At 47.0% G+C, this 27,671-nt stretch overlaps 1 protein-coding gene across 2 annotated transcripts; it reads right to left on the minus strand.

Annotated features, from left to right (window-relative positions):
- Positions 1-27,658, minus strand: OTULIN (OTU deubiquitinase with linear linkage specificity). 2 transcript variants are annotated; one of them, XM_080804126.1, is made up of 7 exons: positions 27,330-27,658; positions 20,354-20,430; positions 14,802-14,896; positions 11,796-11,939; positions 7,115-7,240; positions 4,287-4,556; positions 1-1,847 (listed from the first exon to the last, which is right to left on the minus strand). In XM_080804126.1, exons 1-7 carry the CDS (start codon positions 27,503-27,505, stop codon positions 1,653-1,655), a joined length of 1,083 nt encoding a protein of 360 aa, XP_080660252.1. In that variant the 5' UTR covers positions 27,506-27,658; the 3' UTR covers positions 1-1,652. The 2 variants fall into 2 exon arrangements, with proteins under 2 accessions (XP_080660252.1, XP_080660253.1); XM_080804127.1 differs by lacking the exon at positions 20,354-20,430 and having other exon boundaries at positions 27,330-27,619.
- Between the last annotated feature and the right edge of the window lie 13 nt (positions 27,659-27,671).

Here is a 27,671-nt window from a genome sequence, read left to right on the forward strand (position 1 = left end):
TCATTATTATTTCTTTAATTTGGCTTCTAGGCACCTCCTTATTCAAGGCACCATGACATTTCACAGTGAAAAACAGAGCCTCTCCAGCGCACTCAGGCACATTCAGAGCAAAACCCAGTTCAAACGGTCTGAAGAATGAACACCTCCCGAAGTGTGGTATCACGGATGAGGTAACAGGAAAATACTCATGTAACAGTCTGCATAGTTTTGTGTGTCCTCTGAGTTTTCTCAAAAGAATTTTAATTTTTAAGTATAAAGCAAAACTTATATCTTCAGAAAAGGCCCGCCACTCCCCCAAAACATGTGATAGCTTATTAACTACACTAAATTGAACCAAATCAAGATTGTAACTGTTATAAAATAAAGGTTGGTGCCTCAGGGTGGTGCTACCTTCACAGACGCTGAGCCCAGGCCGGTGCTGCTGACACAGCACTGCAGTGATGTATCTGGTCCCGGGGAACCACGGACACGGCCCACACCCCCCGTGGACCACTCTGGCCCTAACTGCAAGCAACCAGGCCTCCCGGCAGCATCACTCACCAACAGGTACACTCCCTCCTCCCTCAGCCCTCCCGAAACCGAATCACACACCGATGCGCTCGGCCCCACTTCTGTACTTAGTTTTCTACTTGCTTCTGTTTCACCTTACTCAAGAAAAATCTAAGACACTTCGCTATGACTCACCCCCCGGCAGGAACACGAACTTGGCAGCGGCAGCACCCTCAAAAACATCCCGTGGAAAGGGCACAGGAAGCCCTAGATCCAGCTTCCCCCGACCCATGTGCTCAGATGAGAGAGGGCCTGAAGTCACCGGGCCCTGGCTTCCTCCTCTCAAAGACCAGGGGAATCGCTACGCTCTTCTCACTATCAAATGGTGCACCTGTGAGACCGAGAATCATCCACAGCCTGACGCCAGGGCTCAGCTACAAGCAGCGCTCCCAGCTGACAGCACAGCACCTGCACGAGGCACCAGACCAGCTGCGGCCGTGACCTCAGGCGCCTGTCACGTTCTCAGTCAGAGGTTTCAGGTGCCATCACATCCCTCCTGCGTGCGGCTCCTTCTCCAGCCTTTTAATAACTCCTTTTTGGACCCAGTTTTTAATCTTCTATAAGACAATCTGCTTAGAATAGCTTTAATTAATATGTAAATCCAAACCACCGATCAACAAGACTATCAGAGGCCGTGATGACTGTGCTGGTGACAGACGCCCTCCAGAGTTAGGTCACGTAAGCTCAAGTGCACAGGAAGGGCCTACAGACACCCATTACCACCAACACAAAAAATGACTATCTTAGAAAAAACGAGAGCCAGTTTACAATTAAAAAGAGTTTGATTCTGAGACATAAAGAACACATTCCTTTCCAAAATGAGTCTCCTCTGATACCAGAGATGTGCTTTACGGAGAAGACGCGGTCTGTCCCTCCCACGACAAGTGCTCTGAAGGCCCCTGAAACGTACTGCGTCCAAGATGAGGGAAAACACTCGGTTAATTCTTAGCAGAAATTGTCCTCAGAACAGCCCCATCCAGCCTGGCTCACAGGGCCCAAGAGTTCCCACAGGTCATTCTAAGAGACCCGGAGGCCCAAGGCCCAAGCCAAGCGTGGCCTGTGCACCTCGGCCGCGTGGCCAGGCTGTCCAGGCGCGCCGCCCCTCACAGACTTGTCTCCTCGCACACTCTGACGGGGATGTTGTAGTGCCGGTCGTCTTCAGCGATCAGCGTCACCACCGGCCAGTCCAGGGGCGGATCGGTGGGGTAGACGGTGACGAACTCTTCCGTGCTGTACTTGGAGAGCCGGTACACCTGAATGGTGTGGCGCACGGCATAGGCGAGGAGGAACATTTCGACCTGGGGAAGAGAGCAGAGAGCTGTGCGGAGGGAAGCCGCCGAGCCAGGTGGGGCTCGCCACCTGCTCCAGCCCCGAGCTCGGGGCAGCGCGCGGCCCGGCCACCCCGCAACCTCTCTTCCTCCGTGCAGGCCCAGCCCCCAGCCTTCTCTACACGCTTATCACAAATAAGCAGACCATCAAAAGTGGGCAAAACATCTGTTAAGGGACTTGTATCCAGAATATATAAAGAACTTTTATAACTCAACAATTTAAAAAAATGACCAGTTTGAAAACTGGGCAAAGGAACTGAACAGAAAAGACATTAATCCAAAGAGGATATGCAAGCAGACAATGAGCACAGGAAGAGCCCTCAGACGGTCGCCCACCAAAACCACAGGGAGACTCCCCTTCACTCCCACTAGAACAGTTATAATCAAACAGATAATAATGAGGCATCACTACTTAACAGCTACCACATTTTCTTTTGGGGCGACAAAAATATTTTGGAACTTGATAAACGTACTGAGAACCACTGAGTTATATACTTTAAAATGATTAATTTGGGGTGCGTGGGTGGCTCAGTGGGTTAAGCCTCTGCCTTTAGCTCAGGTCACGATCTCAGGGTCCTGGGATCGAGTCACGCATCAGGCTCTCTGCTCAACAGGGAGCCTGCTTCTCCCTCTCTCTCTGCCTGCCTCTCTGCCTACTTGTGATCTCTCTCTGTCAGGTAAATAAATAAAATCTTTTTTAAAAATAAAATAAAATAAAATAAATAAAATGGTTAATTTTATGTTACATGAACTTCAACTGAAGAACGAAAGAAGTATATCCCAGGTATCTAGCCGAGAGAAATGAAAACGTGCGTCCACACAACAGGATTACTCATAGTAGCTAGAAAACAGAAAGACCCCAAACGTCTGTCAGCTGATGATGGACTGCGGTCTGTCCACTCACTCACTGGAATACTGTTTGGGATGCGTGCTGCAATATGGACGAGTCTTGAGAACATGAGGCCGAGGGAAAGAAGCGAGCCACAAAAGACCACATATTATACGATTCCGGTTTTACGAAATTTCCAGGATAGGCAAATCTACAGAAACAGAAAGCAGACTAGTGGCTGCCTAGGGCTAGGGGAGGCGGAATTAGTGCCAATTGGTATGGGGTTTCTTTCAGGATGATAAAATAGTTTAAAATTAGATTACAGCGATGGTTGCAAAACTCTATAAACACACTAAAAACCGCTGAGCTGCACACTTCAAAAGGATCATCTTTTTGGTATGTAAATTATATCTCGATACAGCTGTTATGTTTTAAAAATGGGACTCGCCATTACAGATTTTGTGAGGACTCCTCAAGAACGAACTTCGGTCCAACACGCAAACCACCACGCCCCAGGCTCTGTACAGAAGGGAAGGGCTGCGGTTCCGGAGACAGAAGGAGCCTACGCTCCTGATAGATGAGCACATACTGTCTGAAGCAGTCCTCTTCAATCCTGCCTGACCCAGCCGTGACCATGAGCCTCTGCCCTTGGCTACACACCGCAGAGGCTGCGCTTTGGACGGACAGCCTTAAATGCCACGTTCATAGCCGGCTATTCCACTAACAAAGACTTGAGCTTTTTGAGGTACCACAGCACGCACACACCAAAGACAGGGCAGGGTGGCTGTGGTGAGTCGGGGGACAGGAGCGCACCGGGTCTCTGGGCAGAACTCCAAACTTAGCATATGTGTAAAAGATCCCAGAGCAGGTTGGTCTCTACTGGCTAAGGTGACTCCAATTCTATTTTTAAGGACACTATCTAATACAGTTCCGGCTGCCATGATTAAATAATAAGACCCTTTGCTGTATTTATTTGTAGCCTGCCAGGTGCAAGGGTGCTGATCCCATCCAGCATCCTGCAGAAGCAAGTTCAGGCTGAAATCAACGTGGTGGTTACAAAACGGACCCACAATTCTTCTGCCCTCCTCACTTGATAAGGTGGGTGGGACCTGATGCTCTCTCCCCTCGAGTGTGGGATGGACTTAGTGACTTTGTTTTCAATGGTGTATATAACAGTATGTAACTTCCAAGATGAGATCGTAAGGCAAACTGTGGCTTCCTCCTTGCTCTCTTCTTGGATCACTTCACTGTCTGGGAGAAACCAGCCATCGTGTCCCAAGGACACTCGGGCAGCGCTATGGAAGGGCCATGTGTCAAGAAACTAAAGCCTCCTTCTAACTACCCACGAGGGTGCTGCCAACAGCCGGGTGCTGCGCCATGTGGGAAGTGGATCCTCCAGCCCAGTTGAGCCCTCGGGTGACTGCAGTCCTGAATAACACGGGACTGCTCCCTCCTGAGACCCTGAGCCAAAACCACACACCTACGCCACTCCAAATTCTTAACCTACAAAAGCTGTGATATAATGTTTAATGATTAAAGCTGCCATTTTGGACTAATACACATTCAAAGGCACAACTCACCTGTTCAAGGCCACCGGTGTGTCCCACCTGGTTTAGATGGTTCCTTAGCAGCTGTCCAGGATCATTTGATGTGTCCCGAGCAAACAGAAGCACGGAGAAAAATGGTACTTCCTTTCCCTTCTCTTTATCATCATATAGTTCAATGGCTCTGTTTAGCATTAGAAATTTTACAGCTTCATAGAGGCTATATTCCTCTTCCTCATTTGTGAACAGTTCATCACAAGCTATCTGCCTTGCTTCGGCCGTTCTCAGTTCCGCCAAGCCTGCCCACTACAAGAAAGTTACGTAACAATTAAACACCTGCTCTAAAAACCCCTGGTATATTTCATACTATGAGCACAAAATTATTTTCAAAAGTAGGCGACCACGGGTCATGTACCCATGCTCACAACATTCAAGTTTCTAGCTCAAACAATGGTACTCCTTAGACCACACAAATTCCTTATCCAGCTTTCCCCCCATTAGTATGAAACAAAAGTACAGTGCACTAAGGAGAAGCACTGATGCCATGGGATGGAGCTTTCAACTCCCCTAACTTCCAAGACGATGAAACTGGACCAATTGGAAATAACTTCCGGAGGAGCGAACAAGGTGCATGTGTGAGGGCTGTGTGTGAAGCTGGACGGGGTTAGCTAAAATTATACCTCCCCTTAAGGGGCATACGGGAGGGAGCACTTACCACCTAGAAGCACCAAGCCAACCTGCAAAAATGAAGACGGGCAAGGAAGACTGTGAGGCTGCTGAACGTTAGGTTCACTAAACTCATCCTTCTATCTCCCTAAAAATATACATGGAGTTTCAAATGAATACATCCACGCAGAAAATTTTTATTGACTCCTCCTTAAGAATAAAGCAGAGTCCTAGGAATACAGCTAACACAGGGGAACACTTTAAGTGAACGAGAAAACTCTATAAATACATGTGCTTTTAAATTAAAGTGAATGAAGACAAGAGATACCAACACGAACTAGTCCTTATGAATAACCAGTAACTAGTGCTCCTCTCAGAAAGCCATTAAAATTCTAAATTCAACAGTGAATTTTAATGGTAATGACTGTACCACAGGATTCTCTTCTATATGTGGTTGAAAGCTGGAGCATCTCTTATTTTCCAGAAGTAAACCCCGTCAGCAGTCAAGAGCATGGCTCTAGAGTTACAGGGTCAGGATGGAATGAAGGCCTTGCTACCAAGCAGCTGGTGGCTTTTGCTGGGCATTAACAGACATCAGGACCTTAGTTTCCTCATCTTTAAAATGGGGATAATATGGCAACATCTTGGTAGTTAGGAGAATTAAATAACATATGAAACATTTAGCGCACAGCCTGGCACACAGGAAGGACTAGTAATGCTGGCTTAGATTACTAATGAATAATTTTAATGTTACTGTAAATTGGAAACACTTAAACCATTCCCCAAAATAAGGATCTGTTTACAGCACACATAGCTAATACAGCAAAAATTACAATTTCTCAAGACCTTAAAAGGGATGAAAAAGAAATTGTCACCAATGGCTGAGTTCAAGAGCCTTCCTGTTCACCCACACAGCCAGAGCCCTGTTCTCAGCCCTCACGTACCCTAGATCCTGGGGTCCCCAGCCCCTGTAAACCCCATGCTCCATGCCAAAAGGCAAAGAGAATAGAAAGAATCCCTGTTTCCTTCTCCTGTCACAAGTTTTTAATTGCTAGACTTTCCATGAAACATTCATGTTTGTAAATAAAAACTAGGTTCTAGGAGGTCAAGGCCCTCGGTTCATTCACTAAAAAATGTATTTACCAAATGCCTATTGTGGTCAGGCTTGGTGCTCGACACTGGGTGAAAAGGAGGGAGCAGGACAGAGCCTCATGGAGCTGAAAGTCTAACCAGGTGGCAGACCATACGGGATGAAACAGATCAACACCCGGGGTAAGCGGTGAAGGACTCCTGAAAGCCGTCTGATGCCTCCTTACCAGGCTCCGCGCCATCTACAAAGCCTGAAGCAATCAGCAGGCTCTCAACTTGGGGTTCCTGGTGGGAGAGCTTCAAGCTCTTCTAAGGCAAGCAACCTAGCAGTCCGCGTGGGCCAGTGTCCAAGCAGGACCTCCAAAACCCATGGAATACTCCAGAAAGGAGTATTTTAATAACCAGATCACTGGGAATCAGTATGCCCTACAATTCTGTTTCAGAGAAATCCTCAGGACACTTTTAAAAGACAAGTTACTGGCATGCCTGGGTGGCACAGTCGGTTAAGCATCCAATTCTTGGTTTCAGCTCCAATCATGATCTCAGGATCATGAGATCAAGGACCCCCCCCTCGGCCTCCACACTCAGTGCGGGAGTCTGCCTGACAGTCCCTCTCCCTCTCCCTCTGCCCTTTCCACTCGTGCTCTGTCTAAAATAAATAAATCTTAAAAAAAAATGAAGACAAGTTTCTGACAATCATTCAGAAATGAAAGCAAGTCTAGTAAACAGGGACAGAAACTTAAAACATGAACACAGTTGGAAAAAATTTATAAATACGCATTCACGTCACTGATAATACTCTTAAGAAATAGAGACTAAATACAGACTACCCCTGAAACTTGTTAGTGTGACTTAAAACAAAGACCACATTTAAGGCTTCCTTTTAAGAAAGTTAAACATTTCACTAAACATAATAAATGGTGTTGATATTTCTCGATTTTACCAAAGACTTCACAGGAAGGGTTTATGTTCATTGAAATTATGTTGTCTAACTGTCCGCCATGGGCATTTGGCAATCCACTCCGTGAGGACTAAGAAGTGGTCTGCTGGGACGATCAGGAGTGAGAGTTTTGCACTTCTCAGAGAAAAAAAAACTACAGATTCCAAACCTTCTTCCTTAGCAACGTGAGGGACTCCTTAATTCTATCAACCAGGTCCTCGCTCTTCCCCTCAAATTTCAGTCCAAGTTTCCACTGCTTGATCCAGTTGTATTTGCTTATGAGCTTTTCCGGTAACTGGATTATCAGGAAACAGAGAGAAAAAGAGGTGTTAGCGTTCCAAGAAATCCACCACAGGATCCTGCAGAAACCACAAAACCTACAAAACCTACCTTTGCTTCCAGAATTAATTCCCGCACGTTTGTCTGCTGGAGAGAAATGGTGGTTCCGGCTGAGATAAAAGAGGCACAACCTACCTTGCTCAGCTCCCACCACACCCAGAACATTCCACAGCACTTTGTGAGGGGACATTAAAGCAGCATCCCCGACACGTCTTCACAAACTACCCAGGTAGCTACTGGGGTCACCGACAGCCTCCCTGCCACTCCCTAAAGCCCAACTTAGGAAGGTGCTTCGGGCAGGCAAGATGGTCCAGGATCAAGTAAAAACCTGACTCTTTCCTGATTAGAAAAACACAGCCTAACTTCCGATATCACCACATATCCTCAAAAGCTTCAATATTCACAAAAACAAAATGTCTCTAGTTTAACTGCCTCATCAGTACAGTGAGACAAGCACAGTGGGGAAGCGGGGTTGGGGGGGCGGATTAACAGCTGCAGGGGCTCAGCTCATTAAAGAAGTGACAGCTGAGATACTCCTTCCCTGCTTCCTTTTTTTTTCCTGGACCGTGTTTTATTTTGTTTCCCCCTAATCATCCACAGAATCTGGAGTCTGCAAGGCAAGCTGGGACACAACATGACGGATGACAGCATGGGAACTCCGACACCCCCACCCCCCGCCCCGCCCCGCCGAGTCCCGGGTGTGTCAGGAGAAAATGCATCATGACGCTGGGCACAGGCACGTCCCTTCACTGCTGAAACACCCAGACAGGAAAAGAAAGTTCACTGAGTCAAACGATCAGTAGAGAAGAATTCGTTCCTACCGCGTCCTACGTGGAACGTGGGCTTGTCTCACAGTCAAAAATAGTTTTAAATGAGGCCACCTGTGTTCGGTTCCCCGGGGAATCTAAGCCTCCAAAGGCCCCTTCACAAAGGGTGACTCCAAGTCCACCTTCTCAACCCGCAGCCATCCTGGGAAACAAAGGTGGTCTCGTTTCTGCAAAAGCCAACACCACGCACGGACGTACACCGCTCTTCAGGGAAAGTTACCACAGTGACAGCGATTTACACTCACTAGGTCGGGAGGGGCTGCGCTCTCCCCGTCTTACCACCACCAGCCCAGCTCCGTGCCCACAGTGCCCAGCATTTTGGCAACACATGGGTGGTTCTGCAGGGAACCTTCCATTCGGGTTCTCAGATTTATCACCAGAACCTAAAATGCCCCCAAGTGGCGATAAGCTGTAATCACAGCTGGGCACAAAGAAGAGCGAGGAGCGGGAAATACCAGACCGTCAGCTGAGAAGTGAGGTAGAGAGAAGCCTGGAAGACCATCGGAGCCTCACGTGACACTGCACGTACCCCAGCAGCAGTCACAACACACAACTGCACCACTTGGAAGAGCCCCAAGTTCTAACTACGTACAGCGAAACCCTGAAACCTCGTTCCTTCCACATACTGGGCAAACCGTTGCCAGCGTAATGACCTAGCTCAGGGTTGTAGGCCTCTGGGAGATGTGGAGATCCTGGAGAAAGTCCAAAACATGAGGTGTGAGAAAAAAATAATGAGAAAAGAATAATGCATTTGCAATGATTAATCCAGGAATAAAAAAGGAGATCTAACCTTGAATGCTTTCCAGAGTCACGGTACACAGAACACACACACATACCCACTCTTCTAGGACACACAAAGAGATGGGGCTTTTGTCAGAATAAGAGAAATTTAAGCAGGTAACAAGATTTAAACAAGAAACCATGATTGGAAATATTTCAAAAATAAGGATGGTAATTAGCTTCGATGAATTTCATTTGTGCCTATATTATAAAACCACCTGCTTTCTCCAGGAAGTTGTCTTTAATTCTTGACATCCTCACCATGATTAAAAGGACTGTGGGGTAACAGAGATGTGTCCCTAAAAATAACTCATAAAAAAAGAGCTCCAGTAGGCAAACACTGTCCCAGGTACTGCCTGCTCATCAAGACACTCTAAAACCTGGTAAACCTGGAAACCAAAGGATCCCTGTTCTGACCGACACTCCCTCTCAGGGACCAAGGCGCTGCCCTCAAGTTTAAGAACAGTCAGACCAAGCCACCTCCAATGCTGGCGTCAGATGATCAAGTGCAGTTAAATGCGGAGACTGGGACCCGGACCAGGGAACCCAAGCAGAGCAGGACGAGAGGGGCAGCGAGGGCAAAGCTCCACCTCCCAGGATGAGGACAAAGCCAGGCCAGAGGAGACGAGTGTGGGCAGGAAAAGGGTCTCTTTCACTGAGCTCAGATTAAGGGGACGTTCTCTCAGTCTAGCTTTCCTCTTTCCCTTTAATGTTCTGAAACCAAGGACATTCTGGAAGAGAGGGAAAATGGCAAAATGCTACAGAGAACACATTTCAATCTGTAAACAGAAGCAGATCAGCCAGCTAAAGGGCGCCTGTGCCTCGGTGACAAAGCAGGGCTTCTGTGGGCTTGCCCAAATTCTCGATGAGGTCAAGAGATGCCCAGCAGTGCACGGCCTACAGGCCACCAGCCGACGCTGGTTCTGGGTCCACAGACTCACCCACGAACTTAGGTGCCCCAGGACCTCTCTGACCCCAAAAGCAGAAGAGATGGATGAATGTAGAGCCGGTGCTGCTCGGGAGGCCCTAGTAGCGCAAAACTAGATTCCCTTCAAGCTGCCTGCTGAGAGCTGCTTTTGTGTGTCCCCAGAAGTGGTCAACGCTCCCACACTTCTAGAAGCCCCAATGGACACACAGTAACCAAAGGTGCTTGTGCTCTCAACCAAACAGGACAGAAGACTGTCGCCGGGCACGGGGTAATGGTCAGAGGAGGCCCTGGGCATTTTGGAAGGATCGAGGATCAGGGTAAATGGAGACAGACCCACTGTCACTGGCTCTGCCCCAAGTGTTTACCATGGCAAGCCTATGCCATCTTTAACACAAAAAGCGTAGCCCAAGCTTGAAGGGAACACGGGGTTTTATTGACTATGACAGGACACATCTTACTCTGATGTATCAAGAAAATGAGTAAGAAATGACTTTCATCCCCTAATTCCTGTAGGAGTGTCTTGTTTGGCAGCAATAAGGTATCCCTTGATCTGCTTGTCTTAAGCAAGTATGTTACCAAATAAATATTTTATAGTAAAGAAGTTACTTATCACAGTCACACAAGGAGTACTGGAGATGGGGAGACCCCACTCCGGAGGCCAGATGGTCCAGGTGCCCTGCCACCGAGGGGCATACTGCGGCCTCCATGAGCCACCCCCCATCTGCACGCCTGGTTCTGCCAGCCCCGCTGTGCCATCACGCACGCACTCAGGCCCCTGTCGGAGTCAGGCTTTCCAAGGGAAGACCGGCGGAAGGGCCAGAACGAGAACAGGAGCACAAAGGCCTCCACGGCCTGTGTCCTTCAGGCCATGTGACCTCTCGTGTACCTAATCTCGAGCTTAGAGGGCAACCAGCTTCCTCTAAAAGCATCCTGATTCCAGGCAAATACCCCAGCTCCTTCGACAGTTCCCGAACAAGAATCATCATCTTGGTCACACTCCCATCTGTACTGAGGACACGGGCACAAACCCTCAAGATGGGATCTGACCAGCCCAGTTCAAGATGGGACGGTCACTGCCTGTGGTTTAGAAGTGTTCAAGACAAGGCTTCATTCTCACTGCCAGCCACATGTCGTGTGGGCTCGGACTGAGCTTGCCACCGATTCATCCTGCTGACCTCTGTAAGCTGCCTATCAATTCATCCTGATGACCTTTGTAAGCTGCCGTTAAGGTAGATCTCCCACTGTGAGGACTCTTGGGTTTTGTTAATGTCTGTGGTGTGTGTGTGTGTGTGTGTACGTGTGCCCATGTGTTTAAGCGCAGTGCTTCCAATTTTCTTCCGATGAACGTCTTACTATCAGTTCTGCCCACCAGATGCTCTGAGATATTCTATCCTCCAACCTATCATGTGACTTCATCTGACATAGGTCATAGACACAAGTCACACTGACATGACATCCTAGGGCGTCACTACCACACTGCCGATTTAAAACTAAGGCCAGGCATGGGACACATCCCATGACCCTCACCTCCCAGGAAGCCCCTCCCGGGGTGACACGAGCCACCCCCTACACTGATCCTCTTAACACAATGCAGAAGGTGCTCATCTCTTGAACTGGAGCTGAAACCACAGAATGCGCATTCTAAAACCCCGCCAGGTTCTCAGATGAACAGCGTACAGCCCACTTACTGCAGACAGCAACACTGAAGCCAAACTACCCCGAAGTGCATTTTACAGACCACGAACACCAGCTCTCGAATTCAGCAGAACCGTTCAAATACATTTTACCATGTTTCTCTTCTGCATTGCAACCATTCTTGGTCACTTTATTACGCAAAATCATCTCTGCCATCCAAAACCAAATCAAGCTGCATGCTGACGTCACACTGCGGACAGTACCGGCCAGGGCTGAGAAGGGAGCTTTCTCACAAAAACGATCGGAAACACAGTGGACTCAAACCTGCAGCAGCAGCGTACCAGCGTGAGCTCCGGGTCCTGCAGCCAGAGGGGCAGTGCCGCCGGCTGGCTCATCGCCTGGAACAGCGTGGCCCTCAGCGCGCAGTAATTATCTCCGCGGACGCGCCTGATGGAGGTGAACTTCTGAGACACTTCCTCGTAGCCCTGGGTAAAAGCATCAAAGAATTCAAAATGGTCATTACTGACTTCAGACCGTATGAAAAGCTTTATTCCTATGGGAAAAAACGTGCCTCTGATCACTGGAAGGATGAAAACAAGGCTGGCTGAGTCCCTCACATAAGCCATTCTAACTCCTTTCTTTACTAGTCTAAAGAAATTACCAAATGTTAATACTGTACAAAACATCAGCATATGTAACAGATACAACACACAGGAACACATAAATATATCATTTATTAATAATCATTAATCTTGATTATTAATAATAAATGATTATTAATAATCGAGATTAATAATCATTAAGACCAATAATTACAAATTATCATTTGATAAAATATATCAAATATTATGAAAACATTAGCCAACCCTGAGGTCAGGAGTTACACGTCCCTCTCTAAACAACTATTATAATACTTATTGATAACCAACATCCTGAGGGGGTTAATCTGCATTAAAAGTGACTCTAACTCTAATGAAGAGACGGGAAAGAACAGAGAGAAGTACTAAGTTTATAACCCTATATTTTAAAATTTTTTTTTTAAAATCCCAAGTTTCCATGGTATAGTAAAAACAGTCCACATGCTAGGAGATGTCTGGATCATTCTATCAGACTCTTTACAAAGTGGATTTAAGTGTCATTCGGTCTGGAAGCAAAACGAGGACATGAAAATGTTGAGTGACATACACGCTGTCACTCAGAACAGCCATCCAAACACACCACTGGGAAGCATCCTCTGAAAACAGCCACCATACAATGGGCCACGGGCACGGGACAACTGGATTTCTCCGGCGGGATTATGCTCGCGCATCAAGATCAACCTGCTGCCTTCTGCACTGCACTAGCCTCGTTCTGGGGGCCCTTCTGCTCCTCCTGCTCTGTCGTGACCATCACCTGAGACTCTGCTTTCTACCCTGCACTTACACAAAGGAAGGAGCATCGCCCTCGTCGTGGGGTGGGTGCCACGCAGACTCTGCCCAAGCACTGGGCCCTCGTTATTAGCTGTTCTCGAGGTTCGAGTCATAGGATGACCTCAGTGGGTGTGAGTCGAGTTTTCATTCAGCGCTCCAATCGCTGCAACATATTAAGGGCCGGTGACACACCTTTGCCCTTGGGCAGACTCCTGGTCACCCTGGGAATACGCACGATGGCTGACCCAACCGAACTGCATTTTCCAAATGCATAAATCACTCATGCTATTTCAGAGGCCAATCAAACTTCGAAAATTAAATTTGGGTTTATACAAACTTACTTCCAAAAGAACATCCAAAACAAAATTAACTGTGAGACAAATAAGGACAAAAAAAGAACTAAGATCCAAACTGAGGCCCCTGAAATAGATGCTCTAATTACTGCCACGAGTCCCAAAGTGACCCTGGTCCAACTGATGTGCCTTTGATTATTTGGTCACTGGAAGAGTCCGATGACATGGCCAAACTGTTCCCTCAAACTAAAATCATGGAGAAAGGGTTTTAGCGTGAGTTCCAAAATATGGACGATGTGGATAACTTCAGAGATACTTTTGAGTTATGGACCCTGAGGTGCCAACTGTTAGATCCTTTAAAGAGGCTGAGGTCATAAAATAAAGCCGGAAGTCAGGGAAAGCCTTTCTGGAAAAGATGAGAAAACATATGTTAGGTATCCAGCCTCCTGGTTATCTAGTTTGATACAGGGCTCAAGTCTGGAAAACCTTTAAGTGGCCAGAATTTACACATTTAGCAGGTGGCCTCACAAGTGTAAACATTCATCGTCCCAGGCACTTCATGACTGAGCTCCCTACCGAGTGCCCGAGACACAGCAAGCCCACAGCTAGCGCGGGCTCTCAGACAGCAGCAGCCGCCACGTTCGGAAGGCTGGCCCATTTCAGGGCAGGCGGGAGCGCTACGGTGCACGTGAAAGGGGCATACTGTTTTTGATAAAAACAGCTCTGAGGAAAAGCACAGATATATACAAATATTTAAAAATTTTAAATCATGAACAATACAGATGTAAACAACAATACACATATTCCTATCAAATATGACAGGTCGGTATCTCTAATATAAAATAAGTACATTCAAATTCATAATGTAAATAGTCCCAAGAAAAAAATGAGCAAAGGACAAACCCAGAGGTTCTAAGAGGTGGTCGAAACTGCCATTTTTGTAGTTCAGAAATGGTCAGAGAATAGCAATTTCACATCGTTCCACTCACTAAGGAATGTTGGCTTCAGGGTCCATCGAGGGCAGAACCAAGAGGGTGGTGGGATCGACCAGCGTGCAGCGGGAGGGGGCCTGGCTGAACAATGGCCAACCCAGCCACAGTGGGACCATGTCACCGGAGTCCCTCCCTAAGAGTCATCAATCACGTGATGGGACCAGGAGGGGCAGCTCTAGGGACACCTTAAACAAAGGAAGCAGTTTCAGATCCCTCGGCACAGGGAGTGTGGGAGAGCCCAGGCCCCTCAGACAGGAGGGCAGGAGACGAGATCCAGGTAGGGACAGCAGTTGGGATGGCATCTGCTGGTCCCATCCCTAAAGCTTTTAACACAAAATGCCAGAAGGAGATTCCCAAATGACCCCAAGAGGACAACCAATGACCGGCCCAACTCTGAACAACACAGCATCGTATTTTTCAAAGAAACGGAGTTACTGAACCGCTAAAGCTGGCCCTATATTAACACTGCGACTCGAAACAAGCCCCTTACCTTTGGAGTCTGTTTCCTCATCTCTAGAATTAGAACACCAATATTTACCTAGTCTAAGAAGAGTTGTTGTAACCACATCTAAAAATATAAAAGGACATATTACATAATCACTTATGACAGACTACTTTAAAGACTTGAAACTTCGTGTATCTAGACATCATACCTTCTTCATACATGTGGCTTTTTGTGTATTTCCCCGCCATTCTTTTTTGCAGTAGTCCATGATGTCCATTTCAGGAGCTACACTTAACCTGGCTTCTGCAGAAGAATCAAAAGGGGGTTGGGTGGGTCACGAAACACCATCAGAATAAAGCACCATCAGAATAACAGCACTGCTTTACTCAGCTTACTCTTCCTCTACCCTCATTCCAAAAAGATCCAGAATCCCGCCGCTACCTACCACCATCCCTTCACCCCCCAGAACTCTGCCCGCGGGTCTCCCATGTCACCACACCTTTTCCACATGGCAGCCAGAGCGACGCGTTTAAAACTTCAGACAACTGCCACCACTCCTGGGTTCTGAGAGCTCCAGAGCCTCCCACAGGACTGGCATCGATGTCCTCACTTCCTACAGGGGCCCCCTGTCCTGCCCCCCACCACTGCCTCTCTGGCCTCGGCTCCTGCCGTTCCCCACAGTGACTGCTCCAGCCCGACCTGTGGCCTCCCCCGGACCTCTCCCACATACTGCGGGGCTCCGGCACTTGCTACAGGTCTCTCCTCAAACATCACCCAACACCCATGTATCGTGTCACACATACACACCTTCACTCTAGTCCCCTTACACAGTTTTGTTTTTCTTCTAGGCACTGATCAACACCTGACATGTTTCTTTTTCTCCACTTCTCCCTAAACTCCCACTCCCACGCACATCCACAAACACAGTAAAGCACGAGTTCCTCTGAGGCCAAGGGTTTATTCTGTGTCTCAGCTGTGTCCTCAGCGCTCAGAGCTTCACGGACACGAAGTGAGTACCATTCCACTCAAACCCACTGTGCAGGAGTCTGAGCTATGAAAAATTACACCTACTGATTATTTAGTTTTTTTATATCCATTATACAAAGAGATAAAACCTACTAAAAAATGTGTCTTTATTTTTCTATACTCTGCCCTCATCCCAAAAGGCTACAAACTATTAATAAGCCAGAAACTAACAAAGTTCTAAATGTTAGCTGAGCTACAGACTTCACTTGACTCTTGTAAGACATTTAAAATCCAACTTGCCATCAGAAAAATTACATAATAAAAAAAAGGGCTTTAGATTCTCCTTGTTTAACATACAAGGTTTGGGGGTTGACTTTGTGGTATACATGCACGCACACACACAGGCATGTGTGTTTTAGGAAGAAAGTGAAGAAATTCTCAGGCATAGCTTGACTTCCTTTTTAAATTATTGAAGAAGTAAATGATAGCAAGGAAATTAAGACACAAAGACAGAAGTACCTTACAACACACTTACTCCTGAGGAAAGACGTAAATTAATGGATACATATTTACTGAACATCTACCATGCACCAGGCACTGAGCTAGAAACCAGGGTTACCAAGGCAGTGAAGACCCAGATCCTGTCCTGGACAGACTGGGAAGCGACTGAAGAAGGAGAGACCACGGGCACCGACAAGCCAGGGTGTGATGGAGGCAGGAATGAGTAAGGAGCATGAAGTCCTCCTCGCAGGTTACAGACAATTCTGCAGCCTAAGTTAGGACTGATGTATAAGTGATACACACCCTTGAAGCACACTATCCAGAGACCACAAATACCGGAGCCACACAGCCAATCCTAAATACAGGCCCATCAGTGTTTAGATTCAAGAAATATTTTTTTTAGGGTCTACTCAGTGGAAGAAAGAATTCCTTCCAGAAGAGCAAACATCCAGAACCGAGCCCATCACTTGGGCCATGTTTTCCCAACAGGAGGCGTTATGAGCCTGTACAAGAGCACATCTCCAGCCCAGGAAGGACCTCACAAGCTCAAAGTCCAGCCTTCCGGCTCTCCTGGCCTGTAGTCCTCATTCCTGCCCACACGAAGGTAAGCCCTGGCCCGTGGGCATGGTGGGCAGGTCCACCACCTCAAAACTGAGAGGAGGCGGCATGGGACCTCACCAGGTTAGGAGGCCAAGCCACAAGCCACAAGCCCTGCTGAATGAGAGGCCTGCAGGAGGCAGAGGGGTGGGGAAACGGCAGGCCCACACAGCCGCGGGCACCAAAATGATACTTCAAATCCCGTCCTGCTGCTGTTTTTGGGGAGAAGGGCTCCAATAGCCCCTGCATGCCCTCCTTCAGGATAGAAGATGGAGGCACAGGACAGGCAGCCCCTGACCTCAAACAGCTTAGGCTATAGGACAGTCACAGTATATGACCGTCCGTTTAAATGCAAACTATGCAGACTATTACCGTTTCCAAGAAAGAACATTAATAATGCCAAAAAAAAAAAAAAAAAAAAAAAAACAAACTCCAAAACCAAACCAAACCAAACCAAACCCAAAGGAGAAGCTAAAAACCAGAGGGGTAATCAGGAGCTCAAATAACCAGGAGGTCTGGTCCTTAACCACTGTATGGTGACAAAGACAAGGATTCAGAACCTGGAAAGATGGGAACTTAAAACTGAACTTCAAAAAGCCAGAACTCAGGGTCAGAGGGTGGACCAGGGCAAGAATCGTACTTTTCCTGTAATGGGCCAGAGAGTAAATAACACAGATTCTGAGGGCCATAAGGTTTCTGTCACAACTAGTCAACTTTACCATGTGTGAAAGCCACCACCGATAACAGGTAAAAAAGAAGTTCCAACAAAACTTTATTTTAAAACCAGGTGGCACATCAAATTTGGCCAGGCAGCCATTGTTTCGCCAACCCTGGGACATCTTTGTTAGCGAAGAGTATTTGTTGTTCTTTTTGTTTGTTTTTGTTTTTTTTACTAAAGGAGAGCATAAGAAAACTTTCTGCCTTGGCCTGGGCTCCGGCTTGGGAAAGAGGAAGTCTCCCTGAGAATTCATAACCACAGGCTGGCTCTCATACAGGGTCAGGACGGGAATTCAGAGTAGCCACAAGACCCTGGAAACTCAGTTTTAGAAACTGACATAATGTGGCCCAGGGTAGGTGACACGGTGGGTGCCCAACAGGAATAAGGCCGAACTCTCCCACTCAGGCCAGACGGCACAAGCCCTCCGCAGATACGCAAAAGCTGAGCTTTCAGTTCAAACTCTGAAAAACGAAAAGTAAGCAAAAACAGCAACCAGCATAATTAGACCTGCCAAGATTTTCAGCGAATGAAATTATGAGACCCAGAGGAGTAGGTCTTAAATACTTAAAGAAGTAAAAGGAGTAAGAAACATGAGCAAAGGGCAATAAACTATCAAAAAGAGAGCCAGGCAAATCTGGAGAAAACAGCACTTCTCTTTCTCTTTCCTTTTTTTTTTTCTTTTTTTAAGACTTTATGTAATCTCTACACCCAATGTGGGGCTCGAACCTATGACCCTGAGATCAACAGTCACAAGCTCCACGGACTGGGCCAGCCAGGCACCCCCAGGACATCTCCAAAAAAGAAGAAGAAAAAAGAGAATAGATCTGAACAAACTACCCAGAATGGAACAGAGGCTACACAATAAAAATATCTATAGGGGTGCCTGGGTGGCTCAGTCGTTAAGCATCTGCCTTTAGCTCAGGTCATGATCCCAGGGTTGCGGGGTCAAGCCCTGCACTGGGTTCCCTGCTTGGCTGGGAGCCTGCTTCTCCCTCTCCCACTCCCCCTGCCTGTGTTCCCTCACTGTGTCTCTCTCTGTCAAATAAATAAATAATTTTTTTTAAAAGATGTTATTTATTTATTTGACAAAGAAAGAGAGAACACAGGCAGGCAGAGATGGAGGCAGAGAGGCAGGCAGAGAGAGAGAGAGGGAAGCAGGCTCCCCGCTGAGCAGAGAGCCAGACTCGGGGCTCGATCCCAGGACCCTGAGATCACGACCCGAGCCAAAGGCAGAGGCTCAACCCACCGAACCACACAGGCGCCCCTAATAAATAAATAATTTAAAAATATGGATCTATGAAAGGGCATGTCATGAAGAGCCTCGGATGACTGAAGCAGGCGAGCAAACATCTACTTAGAGTTCTGAAACGAGTAAGTAGGGAGAATAAGAAAAGAAGATAATGGTGCAAATTCTCCCAAACTAATGAAAACTAGGCATGGAGGGATTCCAAAGAGGACCTTAAGCAGTAGGCTTTTAAAAGTTCACACTCAACAGACATCAGAAAGAAACTGCAGAATACTGAAGACAAAGAGAAGACAGAAAAAATGGACACATTATCTACGAAGGATCAGTCTGACTGCAGAACTGTCAACTACCTTATCTTCGGAAAGATCAACCTGCTCATCTGGAGTTCTTAAAAAAGAAAGCTGAGACTCAATTTGCAAGCAAACAGCCCCTTGCAGAAGCACTTATTTCAGGAAGGACCTTATTTCAGGAAGGGCAATGACCCCAGAAGGACTGAGGTGCAACCTCGGACGAAAGCTGGAAATGACACAGCTCTCCGGGCCGCTGAAACACCTGCGGAGGGAGGGCTCCCCCGAGGACAGGGCGAACCACAGCAGAGCACCTGCAGAGTGACAGAGAAAGCAAGAGGTCCCTGCGAAGGCGGCGGGACACACAGCGACGGAGGGAGCACTTTCTCCTCAGGGCTACGACTAACAAGGATTCCGTGGTCGTCACGAACGGGGTGCGATGGTGGCAGCAGAAACGGAGCATCCTCTGCGGTTCCATGGGGGACAGGGACAGGTGGCCCGGGAAAACTCCTGATGGGACAACTACAGAGAAGCTGGTCCACAGGGCTACCCCAGCCAAGAGTTCTGCCAAGTCACTGTGAGGACGACTCGAGAAAAACCTCAAAATGATCCAAAAGCCTACTTTATATCATGTGTTCCTAACTACACACACAACAATATTTTTGTGAACCATAAACCAAACACAAGCTAGTGCTCAGAACGAACCAGAACATGTACGTTACACAGGTAGTGAGAGAAAATGTCACTTGTGAGTCATTCATGGCGGATCCCCCAAGTGCAGCATCCCCCCTCAGCTCCAGCCCGAGCCAGCCAGGGAAGCAAGGGGGCTCTTTACCCCAGACAGCCCAGCCGGCCCTCCCTGCAGCGGAGGCGGCCAGGGGACCTGCCTCCTCCTAGCAGCAACGGGCCCACGGGTGCGGGGATCTGAGGGGTTGGGGGGGGGGGGCGGGGAGAGCAGGCCTGACTGAGCAGAAACACGGATAAAAGGTCATGAAACTAAAGAGAACTCCCGCTACTGATCCCAGGATCATCCTTTCTTACAAGGCCATTTGTGTGCAAAGACACACAGAGCCAGCTTCCCAAGAAGTCCTTCCACTTGAAATGGAAAGTGCGTTTCAACTCCAAACTCTCCCTCTAAGAATATGACGGAAATCACGGAACTAGAAGGTGGCGTCAAGAGAGTGAACAAATCCTCACGGGGGCAAAGATGATGTGACTGTAAAGAACACAGGGAGAATATCCGCATTACGATTTTAAAACCTGAGAAGCAGTATTCCCCAAACAAACCTCGGCAAAATGAATAATCAGACACATCTAAGACCATATGCATAAGAATGTTTCCTAGGAAGCACATCTCAGCATTTTATGAAAATGGCTATATCGACTTACTGCATTTCCTACTATAAACAGTGAGAACTCGATGAATAAAATGATTCCAAACATACCTGATAACCCTCTTTCATGTGTAAGTAATTCTTTCTCCTTTTCTATTTCTTCCGCGTCACGATACATGTCCTCCTCACTGAAATCACACCAAATCAGACATTTCAAAAATGTGTTGCACTGACATTTCCCTCCCATTACAATATGCACTTGCTTAAAAAATTATCAGACACTAAAAGTGTAGCTTTTTTCATATTACATGATGATGATCTGATAAAATACGGATCTTCAACCCTGGATGCTCATGCTTCTATCATTCCACTTCAGAGCTTCTTAATTTAAATGTGACTCTTTCACAGCACTCCACGGGCTGCGTGGCTCTGAGGCCACTTGAACTGGAACATCTATGAATGGGAGCTCAGCTACGTTTGTAAGCATCTTAGCATGCGTCTTATCAACGAAGCCCTGTCACGATGCTATTAAGTTCCAAGAAAGGAGACAGCACTAATAAAAGTATTTACACAGGAATGCAGGCCAAGTGCTTTATTACGTCACAAGCAAATTTTACAATCACTATTTAAAAACAAGGATAGGAGACCATCAATCATTTTAAGTCCCCAAAGCTAAAACCCTCCCGAGGCTCTTCCTGCTCCCTGACACCCCCCCCCCCATTGCAACAGCCAGCCCCGCTCCGTGGAGCACGTCCCTCCTCTCCCACATACATGAAGTACCGCCACCCTGATCGACTTGGTACTTATATGGTAGGTTCCCGCAGTCTTTAGTTTCATCTAGTGAGCGAACAAGAATATACTGTGTGCAAGAAAAGGAAAGAAAAGCCCACTAGCTGCCAGACAAGGACTGAAAAAAGATATCTCCTTTACCCCTCAAGATAAGCCACAACCCGACAAGGAGGAGAAACAGAAATACCAACCCTATCTTTGCTAACACCACAAGACATGCAGAGGCCCAAACAGTCCAAAAAGGGACAAAGAAACAGTAAATGACTGAGGACAGGAAAGCCTCCACGCCAGCGGAGGAACATCTGCTGGACAGTTAAGACAGTAAACCTGCAGAAAACCCCAGAGGGGCTCAGGAACTGGCAGTGCCAAGCATTTCTCACGGTACAGGAGAGCCCCAGAGTTGAAAACGAGGAAACTGGCCGAAGTACACATAAAGTGTAATCAGACGCCCAATTCCCTATATTTCCTCCCCATGGCTGCACAGCCCACCCTGCACACCAGACAGAGGCTCCAGGCACAAGGAAACACGGGAAGGAGTTAGTAAGATTAGTAACAAGTAAGGAATTAAGCAAACTACCTGAGATACTCCCATTCCCAATTCCCTCGACAACCCAGCTCCTGGCACAAGGCTCAGCACAGCACGGGGAAAGAGGAAGAAAAGGTGAGCAGGAGTAAGAGAAAGATGAAAGGATACTGAGAGCCCTCCGCCATCCCCACCTTCCCCCACCTCACTGAAACCCTTCACTGGCTCCCAAATAAGCAGCGACGTCTATATGTGGACCCGACCCACCACGCTAGCCTGTATTCCAGGATTCCTCTACACATCCTCCCCCCTTTGGTTCAAACACTTGACCAACACTAGCCTATGCTTTTACACCTGTGATCGGCTCAATCCATTCCCTCTGCTGGAGTGACTCACTGCCTACGACATCAGGACACATGCGGGATGGGTGAGGCGGCTGCAGAGTGCCGGAGCTAGAGCAGGGACCCCAAAGTTACAAGGTCAGGTTTGAATGACTCCTCGCTCCAGCCCTCATCAGCCCTGTGTGTATGGCCATGGAACTGAAGTAACTATACCTCTCAGAGCCTAAATTTAACCACTTAAATTTAACCACCACAAAAAGGACAGTGAGAGAACTCACCTCAAAAGACTGTTGTGCAAAAGGACACATTGAAATATGAGCTCTCCCAAAAGTTAGCTGTTCTCATTCTCAAACTACACCACTGGTACACAGTATTAACAAATAATTCGCCCAATGGTCATTTCTTACTCCTTTTTTTCTCTTTAAATAAAGGTAATGGTATGGGCGTGGGTGTGCCCATTTTTTTAAAAATACTGTGGGGCTGAGGTACTTTCCACGTTCTCTGACCCCCCCATGAGATTCCACGTAAAAGGTATGGTGTCATGCCAGAGGTAAAAGCAAACCAAAACCAGATTCACAGGGACTAAACATCAAATGCCTAAAATAAAAGGTGACTAAATATGTTAGTTCTTCTTTTAATAACTTCATTGTACCTTTTGGCCTCCTCCTTAGCTTTATCAAATAGGAGAGAAATTCTGATCCTACAAAACAAGCACTGACGTGAACCACCTTCTTGATACCATCATCAGAAGCATGACTTCAGGCAAGCCACTGCCCTAATCCTGGCCTTAGTTGTTCTCATCTTCAAAGTGAGAAGAGCAGACAAAGTCTGTACGATCTACATGGTTCCTCTTCCAGGTCTTAAATTCTATGAGACTATGAATCTATGTGTTGTTAAAAACTATACTTCAAGCGAATCCTGTGGCTATGCTGCAGGCACATTTGGCTCCACCTCTGTCCTCTTCCTTTTTAATCTGCAAAATAACCCAAGTGCAAGCGCAACACCAGTGCCCAGAGGAAGTTCTCTGAACAAGCCTCTCTTGTACACATACAAATTCCCACGAAGGCCAGCAGGAATGGAACGAAAAGAAATCAACATGAGAACTAAATGCGAAGGGAAGACGGAGTAGAAAGGAAGATTATTGGAAATAAAAAGCACTGATTCAAGATATACAAAAGCAGCAAAGCAGAAATGGGTGAATGGGAGGCCCAAGTGCATTCAAATTACTTTAACCACAACCAGATTTCATTCAGATCCTGTGCACAAATGTTTGCTAACTTCCCTGGCCACCAAGGACAATATCCAAGGACATTTGCTAACTTTAAAAGGCCACTAAGGAAACTTTAAAGGCTACCATAAAAATGATACTAAAGCTGTAATTTCTTGGAGAGAGAATAAATTTTAAGTTTAAGCAATACATTCAATTACTATGGTCAGAAAAGAAGATATTTAACAGCCAAAATGAAATAGTCATCTACATAAGGACAATCAGCTGAGGCTGAGAGAGAGAGAGAGAGAGAGGTGTGTGTGAGAACAAGAAAAATAATTTTACTTAGGAAAATAGTTCACTCAATAATCTATTGCTTTAACCTTTTTAGGTATCAAAATATTAAGGCTGAAAATGACAAAATATTTATATATTACATATATATTTATTTATATTTTATATTTACATATTGTTTGTTGTATATTTATTATATTTAATCTAGAGGTTTGAATTTTTTGTTTTGCGAAGGGAAGACAGTGAAATAATGAAAAGAAAAACGATATGCATCGTAAGATAAAATCGTTGATACTGACCAGTTTCAGAAATTTAGTAAACTTTTGTGTTTATATGTCAACTTGGGATGGGGATGGGAAGTGTCTACTGTTTAGCACTAAACAGGCCACTGAAACCCAAAGACTCAAATGATCACCACGGCAAAAGGTTTCCTTCTAGAAAACATAGAGATAGCTAGAAAAGTAAGACAAAGTCTTAAATATGACTTGATTTCTTGTGGACCATGGCATGTGAGTCAGGCTCAATTACATAATTGAGTTAAATTTTAAAACCAAAATCCAATACGTTCTACTTAGAAAATTCTTAGTTTAGCACACTGCTATTTTAAAGTGTGTATTTTCAAGCTCTGGTTTTCTTTTAAGCTAGAGATGAAATATCTTAGTATTAAGGCAATATACGTGATTGAATAAATTACATGATTCTGCAGACCACATTATATTCTCTCTTGCTCTGTTCAAAGAACTGCATAACAATAAAATGTTTGAAAATTTAATTTAAAAATGCTTACTACATACAGACACAAGTATACTGTTGCCAAGAACAAAAGCTATCAACTGAAAACACAGAGCTCAGTGAAGCAAGACATTTCTGTAGAGCCAATTTTTCAATTTCTGATACAACATGTAATATGAAAAAAGTCAATTCTAACATATATGCAAAACTAACAAGACAGCATTGGAATCTCTCACCATTATGAACATTTGCATTAAGTTCCCCTTAGTTGTCTAGAAAAGCTAAGTATGGCTTTGTTCAGCTTTCTGAACTTGAACGTTGCAGTTCATGCTTAACTTGGCCTATCACAGAAGACCCATCACCCAGGCAGTGTTGGTAAGACAATGTCAACCACTGTGACACCAATGTACCTTCCCGCAAAGGTACAGGAAAAGCAAAGACCACTCAACCCAGCCTTTCTCCACCACTTAGCGGTTGTAGAGATGGGTGAACAACACATCAAATGCAGGAAAGTACCGGCACCCAAGCCAAAATTCCACCCCCTTCTGCAAATGGACTTTCCATGACTGGCTCGTGCTACTCCACGTGACTTTCGGAGGTATCTGGGGACAACCCAGATATCTTCAACAATGAGGTTTGAAACAGTCTTTACTTCCAGGTTGGAGAAGGGGCAAGAGAGAATGAGGGAATGGCTGTTACCCCATCAAACATATCCCACAGCAGCTAAGGAGTGAGGCGAGTGGGAAAACACACTCCCACAATGGCATATTAGCAACATCCAAGAACAACGGTTTAAAAACTCGTTGTGCACAGCCCTTTTGAAAATCCATAGCTCCCATCAGAACCTCAGCCCAGAAAAACAAATACACATCAAATTTCACCTTTAATTTCAGAGGGGTTCACAGACATATGCTCCCCACCACATAAAACCAGCCTATGGACCCTAGATTCAAACCACGTCCCACCATCAGGCAGGCAAATTCCAGCCTTGAAGTAGTTATGCTTCTCAGTTCCCTGAGCTCGTCTAGCCTGGCTACCGACCATGTCTGGGGACCATCTTGGTCCTCAAGAACGGTAGCTTATTTAGCTAAGGGCAAGAAATGGACACAGCCTCAGTTTCAAATGCAGGGGTGGGGCGAGCAGGGGATAGCGCACAGCAGATGTGCTCACAGAAACAGCGAGGAAGCGCCAAGAAAAGTCAACCAAATCTGGCGTGACGTAAGACTTCTTCAAATCAGACTATAAGCCATCTTGTGAGCCATCCTTAGGGCTTGTCCAGGGGATGCCAGTCAACTCTGGTTCTCAAATGAGCTGGAGGAGGTAAGGGGAGAATTATAAATCATGTTCCTCTGCCTGGTTTTGCTGAGAAAGCTGGAAAAAGATGGGGGTATGTTCCCATCAAAGCATCAGGGAACATGGCCGAGAAACCTATACCCCCCGTCTACCTGGCCAAGAAGCACCTCTGGAGTCCACCACTCAGTTTCCTCCTGCATAAAATGACAAATCTAGGCTGGTTTCTTTTTCCCGAGTTTCCTCTCAGACTAAGTCTGTAAATCTACTGACAGCGGTAAGAGGTGTGTCTCAAAACCTTTTCATTGAGAAAGAGTGCTTCTTCCCACCATGGCCTATTTCCCCAGGTTCTGACTCTGGAAACATCCAAAAACTTGCCAAATAACTATACATACTTTTAGAAACATGGTTCTGGATTCAAAGTTTCTGCATCTAGAAGGAGCATTAGAATGCTCCGCTCAAGGCTAAGGTGCAATTTCTGAGGGGCAGGGTGTCTAACCAGGGAGTCACATCACTGACCACCAGGGCAAGAGGAAGGCAGCAACAGTTAGTAACCAGCATAGGCTGCAGAGGGGCAGAAGCAGAAGACACCCCCTCTCGCCCTCCCCGCCCATTCTATTCTACCCTCTGTGGAGTCTGAGGTCGTTTCCTAAGCCAAAGAGCGAAACAACATCAGCTCCCACATGGGCCTGCACAGTGGTTTCAGTTAAAAAACAAAATGCTAGTCTTTAAAAATCAGGATATTTCATTAAAAATTCAGGATTTTTGGACTCTTGAAATACAGAAAATCCAGCAAGCAGAGGGTAGAACCTACTGGACTCTGACCCCAACAGTGATGAACACAGCTCTCCGGAAACCCATGGTCCACACCTGGCCAGCCTCACTCACCTAGGTTACCTGCATAGGCAGGAGTTTGAGACTGCCTACTCCAAATCTTTCCCAGTAGCCATTAACACACTAAGTGTGGATAATACCATCCCAGAGGCCTTAGGTGTTCAATAAATGAGAAGGTCAACGCCCATGGTCAAGAACCATGCACATCTATGTCATTATAAAACACGAGCTGCACAGCAGGCCCACCAAGGACCCCTTGCCCAAAGGGGGAAAAAAATCACATTTGAACACACCTTACAATTCAACTTGCCAGCCAATTAAGCTGTCAGAATGGTTACCTGAGTGCTTTCATCAATTCTGGAATTCAAAGGCATTTGTACGCGACTAGAACCTGAAAGTGTAGAAAAAGTTCGTCTTCAAGTCTATATTCTGCCTGCACCTCACTCCCAGATCCTTGCTAAAAATATAAACGCCTCCGGTTTGTGCTGCCTTCTTTACAATTCACTAAATAACTGATCTAACCAGCGCTGCCTTTCCTATTTAAAAATAAAGGGGGAGGGGGACGGCCAGTTAAGCCGTTCATGGGCAAAAGAGAATTGGGTCAGACTCCGACCAAAGTCTGCTCAACAGGTGGAGCGCTCATCAAGCGGCGACTTGCCTTTCAAGAACAAACTTGTCGCATGGCTCCCTTTTCCTTTGGCTGTGATAGAAGCAACCTTACTTCCCCAACCAGGTCGGAGGAAAGATTCACTGGGAGTTATAACAGTACGCTTTTCCGGTTTGTTTCCCAAGTTCCTGGAGCTTTCTTTTAACTTTAGAGCTAGGCAGATGTAAGAAACAGGGGCACTGGATGACCAGAATTGTGAGACCCCGGGCCCTGCGGAAAAACATTTTGTACGAAGACTGGACACAAGTGTCTTTGAATTCCTCTCCGTCGCCGACCTTACCCAGAACCAAGGGTGCGAAGGGCTCTCGGCCGGCTACTCCCCAGCCCAGCCCAGCCCAGCCCACGCCCAGCCTCCTCAAGGGGAACTAGCCTGACGCCCCCGCCCGCCCCCGCCGCGCCCCGCGACTCACTGCTCGGCTGGGCTCCGCACCGCGGTCCGCGGCTGTCCGCCGGCCGCCGCCTTCCCGCCCTCCCGCGCCGCCGCTCTCGTGGGGCCCGGAGACGCGGCCCCCGCCTCCCGCACCAGCTTCTCAGCGCGGCTCGCGCCCGGCCACGCTCCGGGCTGAGGCATGGTGCCCCGACTCATGGGACCGCCGGCGGCAGCGGCGCCACAGCGGTTCCGCCGCTCCGAGCGATCCGGGGCCCCTCCCGTTGGGGGGCCCGGCCGTGGCCGCCGCCGTTCTACAGCCCGCCGGCTTCCGAGGCTGCGCAGGACGCTTCCGCACGCGTCACCCCCCACCACCCCGCCCCGC

Source organism: Martes martes (genome assembly GCF_963455335.1).
Source record: "Martes martes genome assembly, chromosome: 5".
NCBI lineage: Eukaryota > Metazoa > Chordata > Mammalia > Carnivora > Mustelidae > Martes > Martes martes.

What these genes read in the sequence shown, in the direction of transcription:
- OTULIN (XM_080804126.1), bottom strand. Translation starts at nt 27,505, where the DNA reads ATGAGTCGGGGCACCATGCCTCAGCCCGGAGCGTGGCCGGGCGCGAGC. An exon ending in GTGCGGAGCCCAGCCGAGCA is followed by an intron (nt 20,431 to 27,329) that starts GTGAGTCGCGGG and finishes GTGTGATTTCAG; the next exon opens with TGAGGAGGACATGTATCGTG. An exon ending in AGGACCCGGAGCTCACGCTG is followed by an intron (nt 7,241 to 11,795) that starts GTACGCTGCTGC and finishes CTGATAATCCAG; the next exon opens with TTACCGGAAAAGCTCATAAG.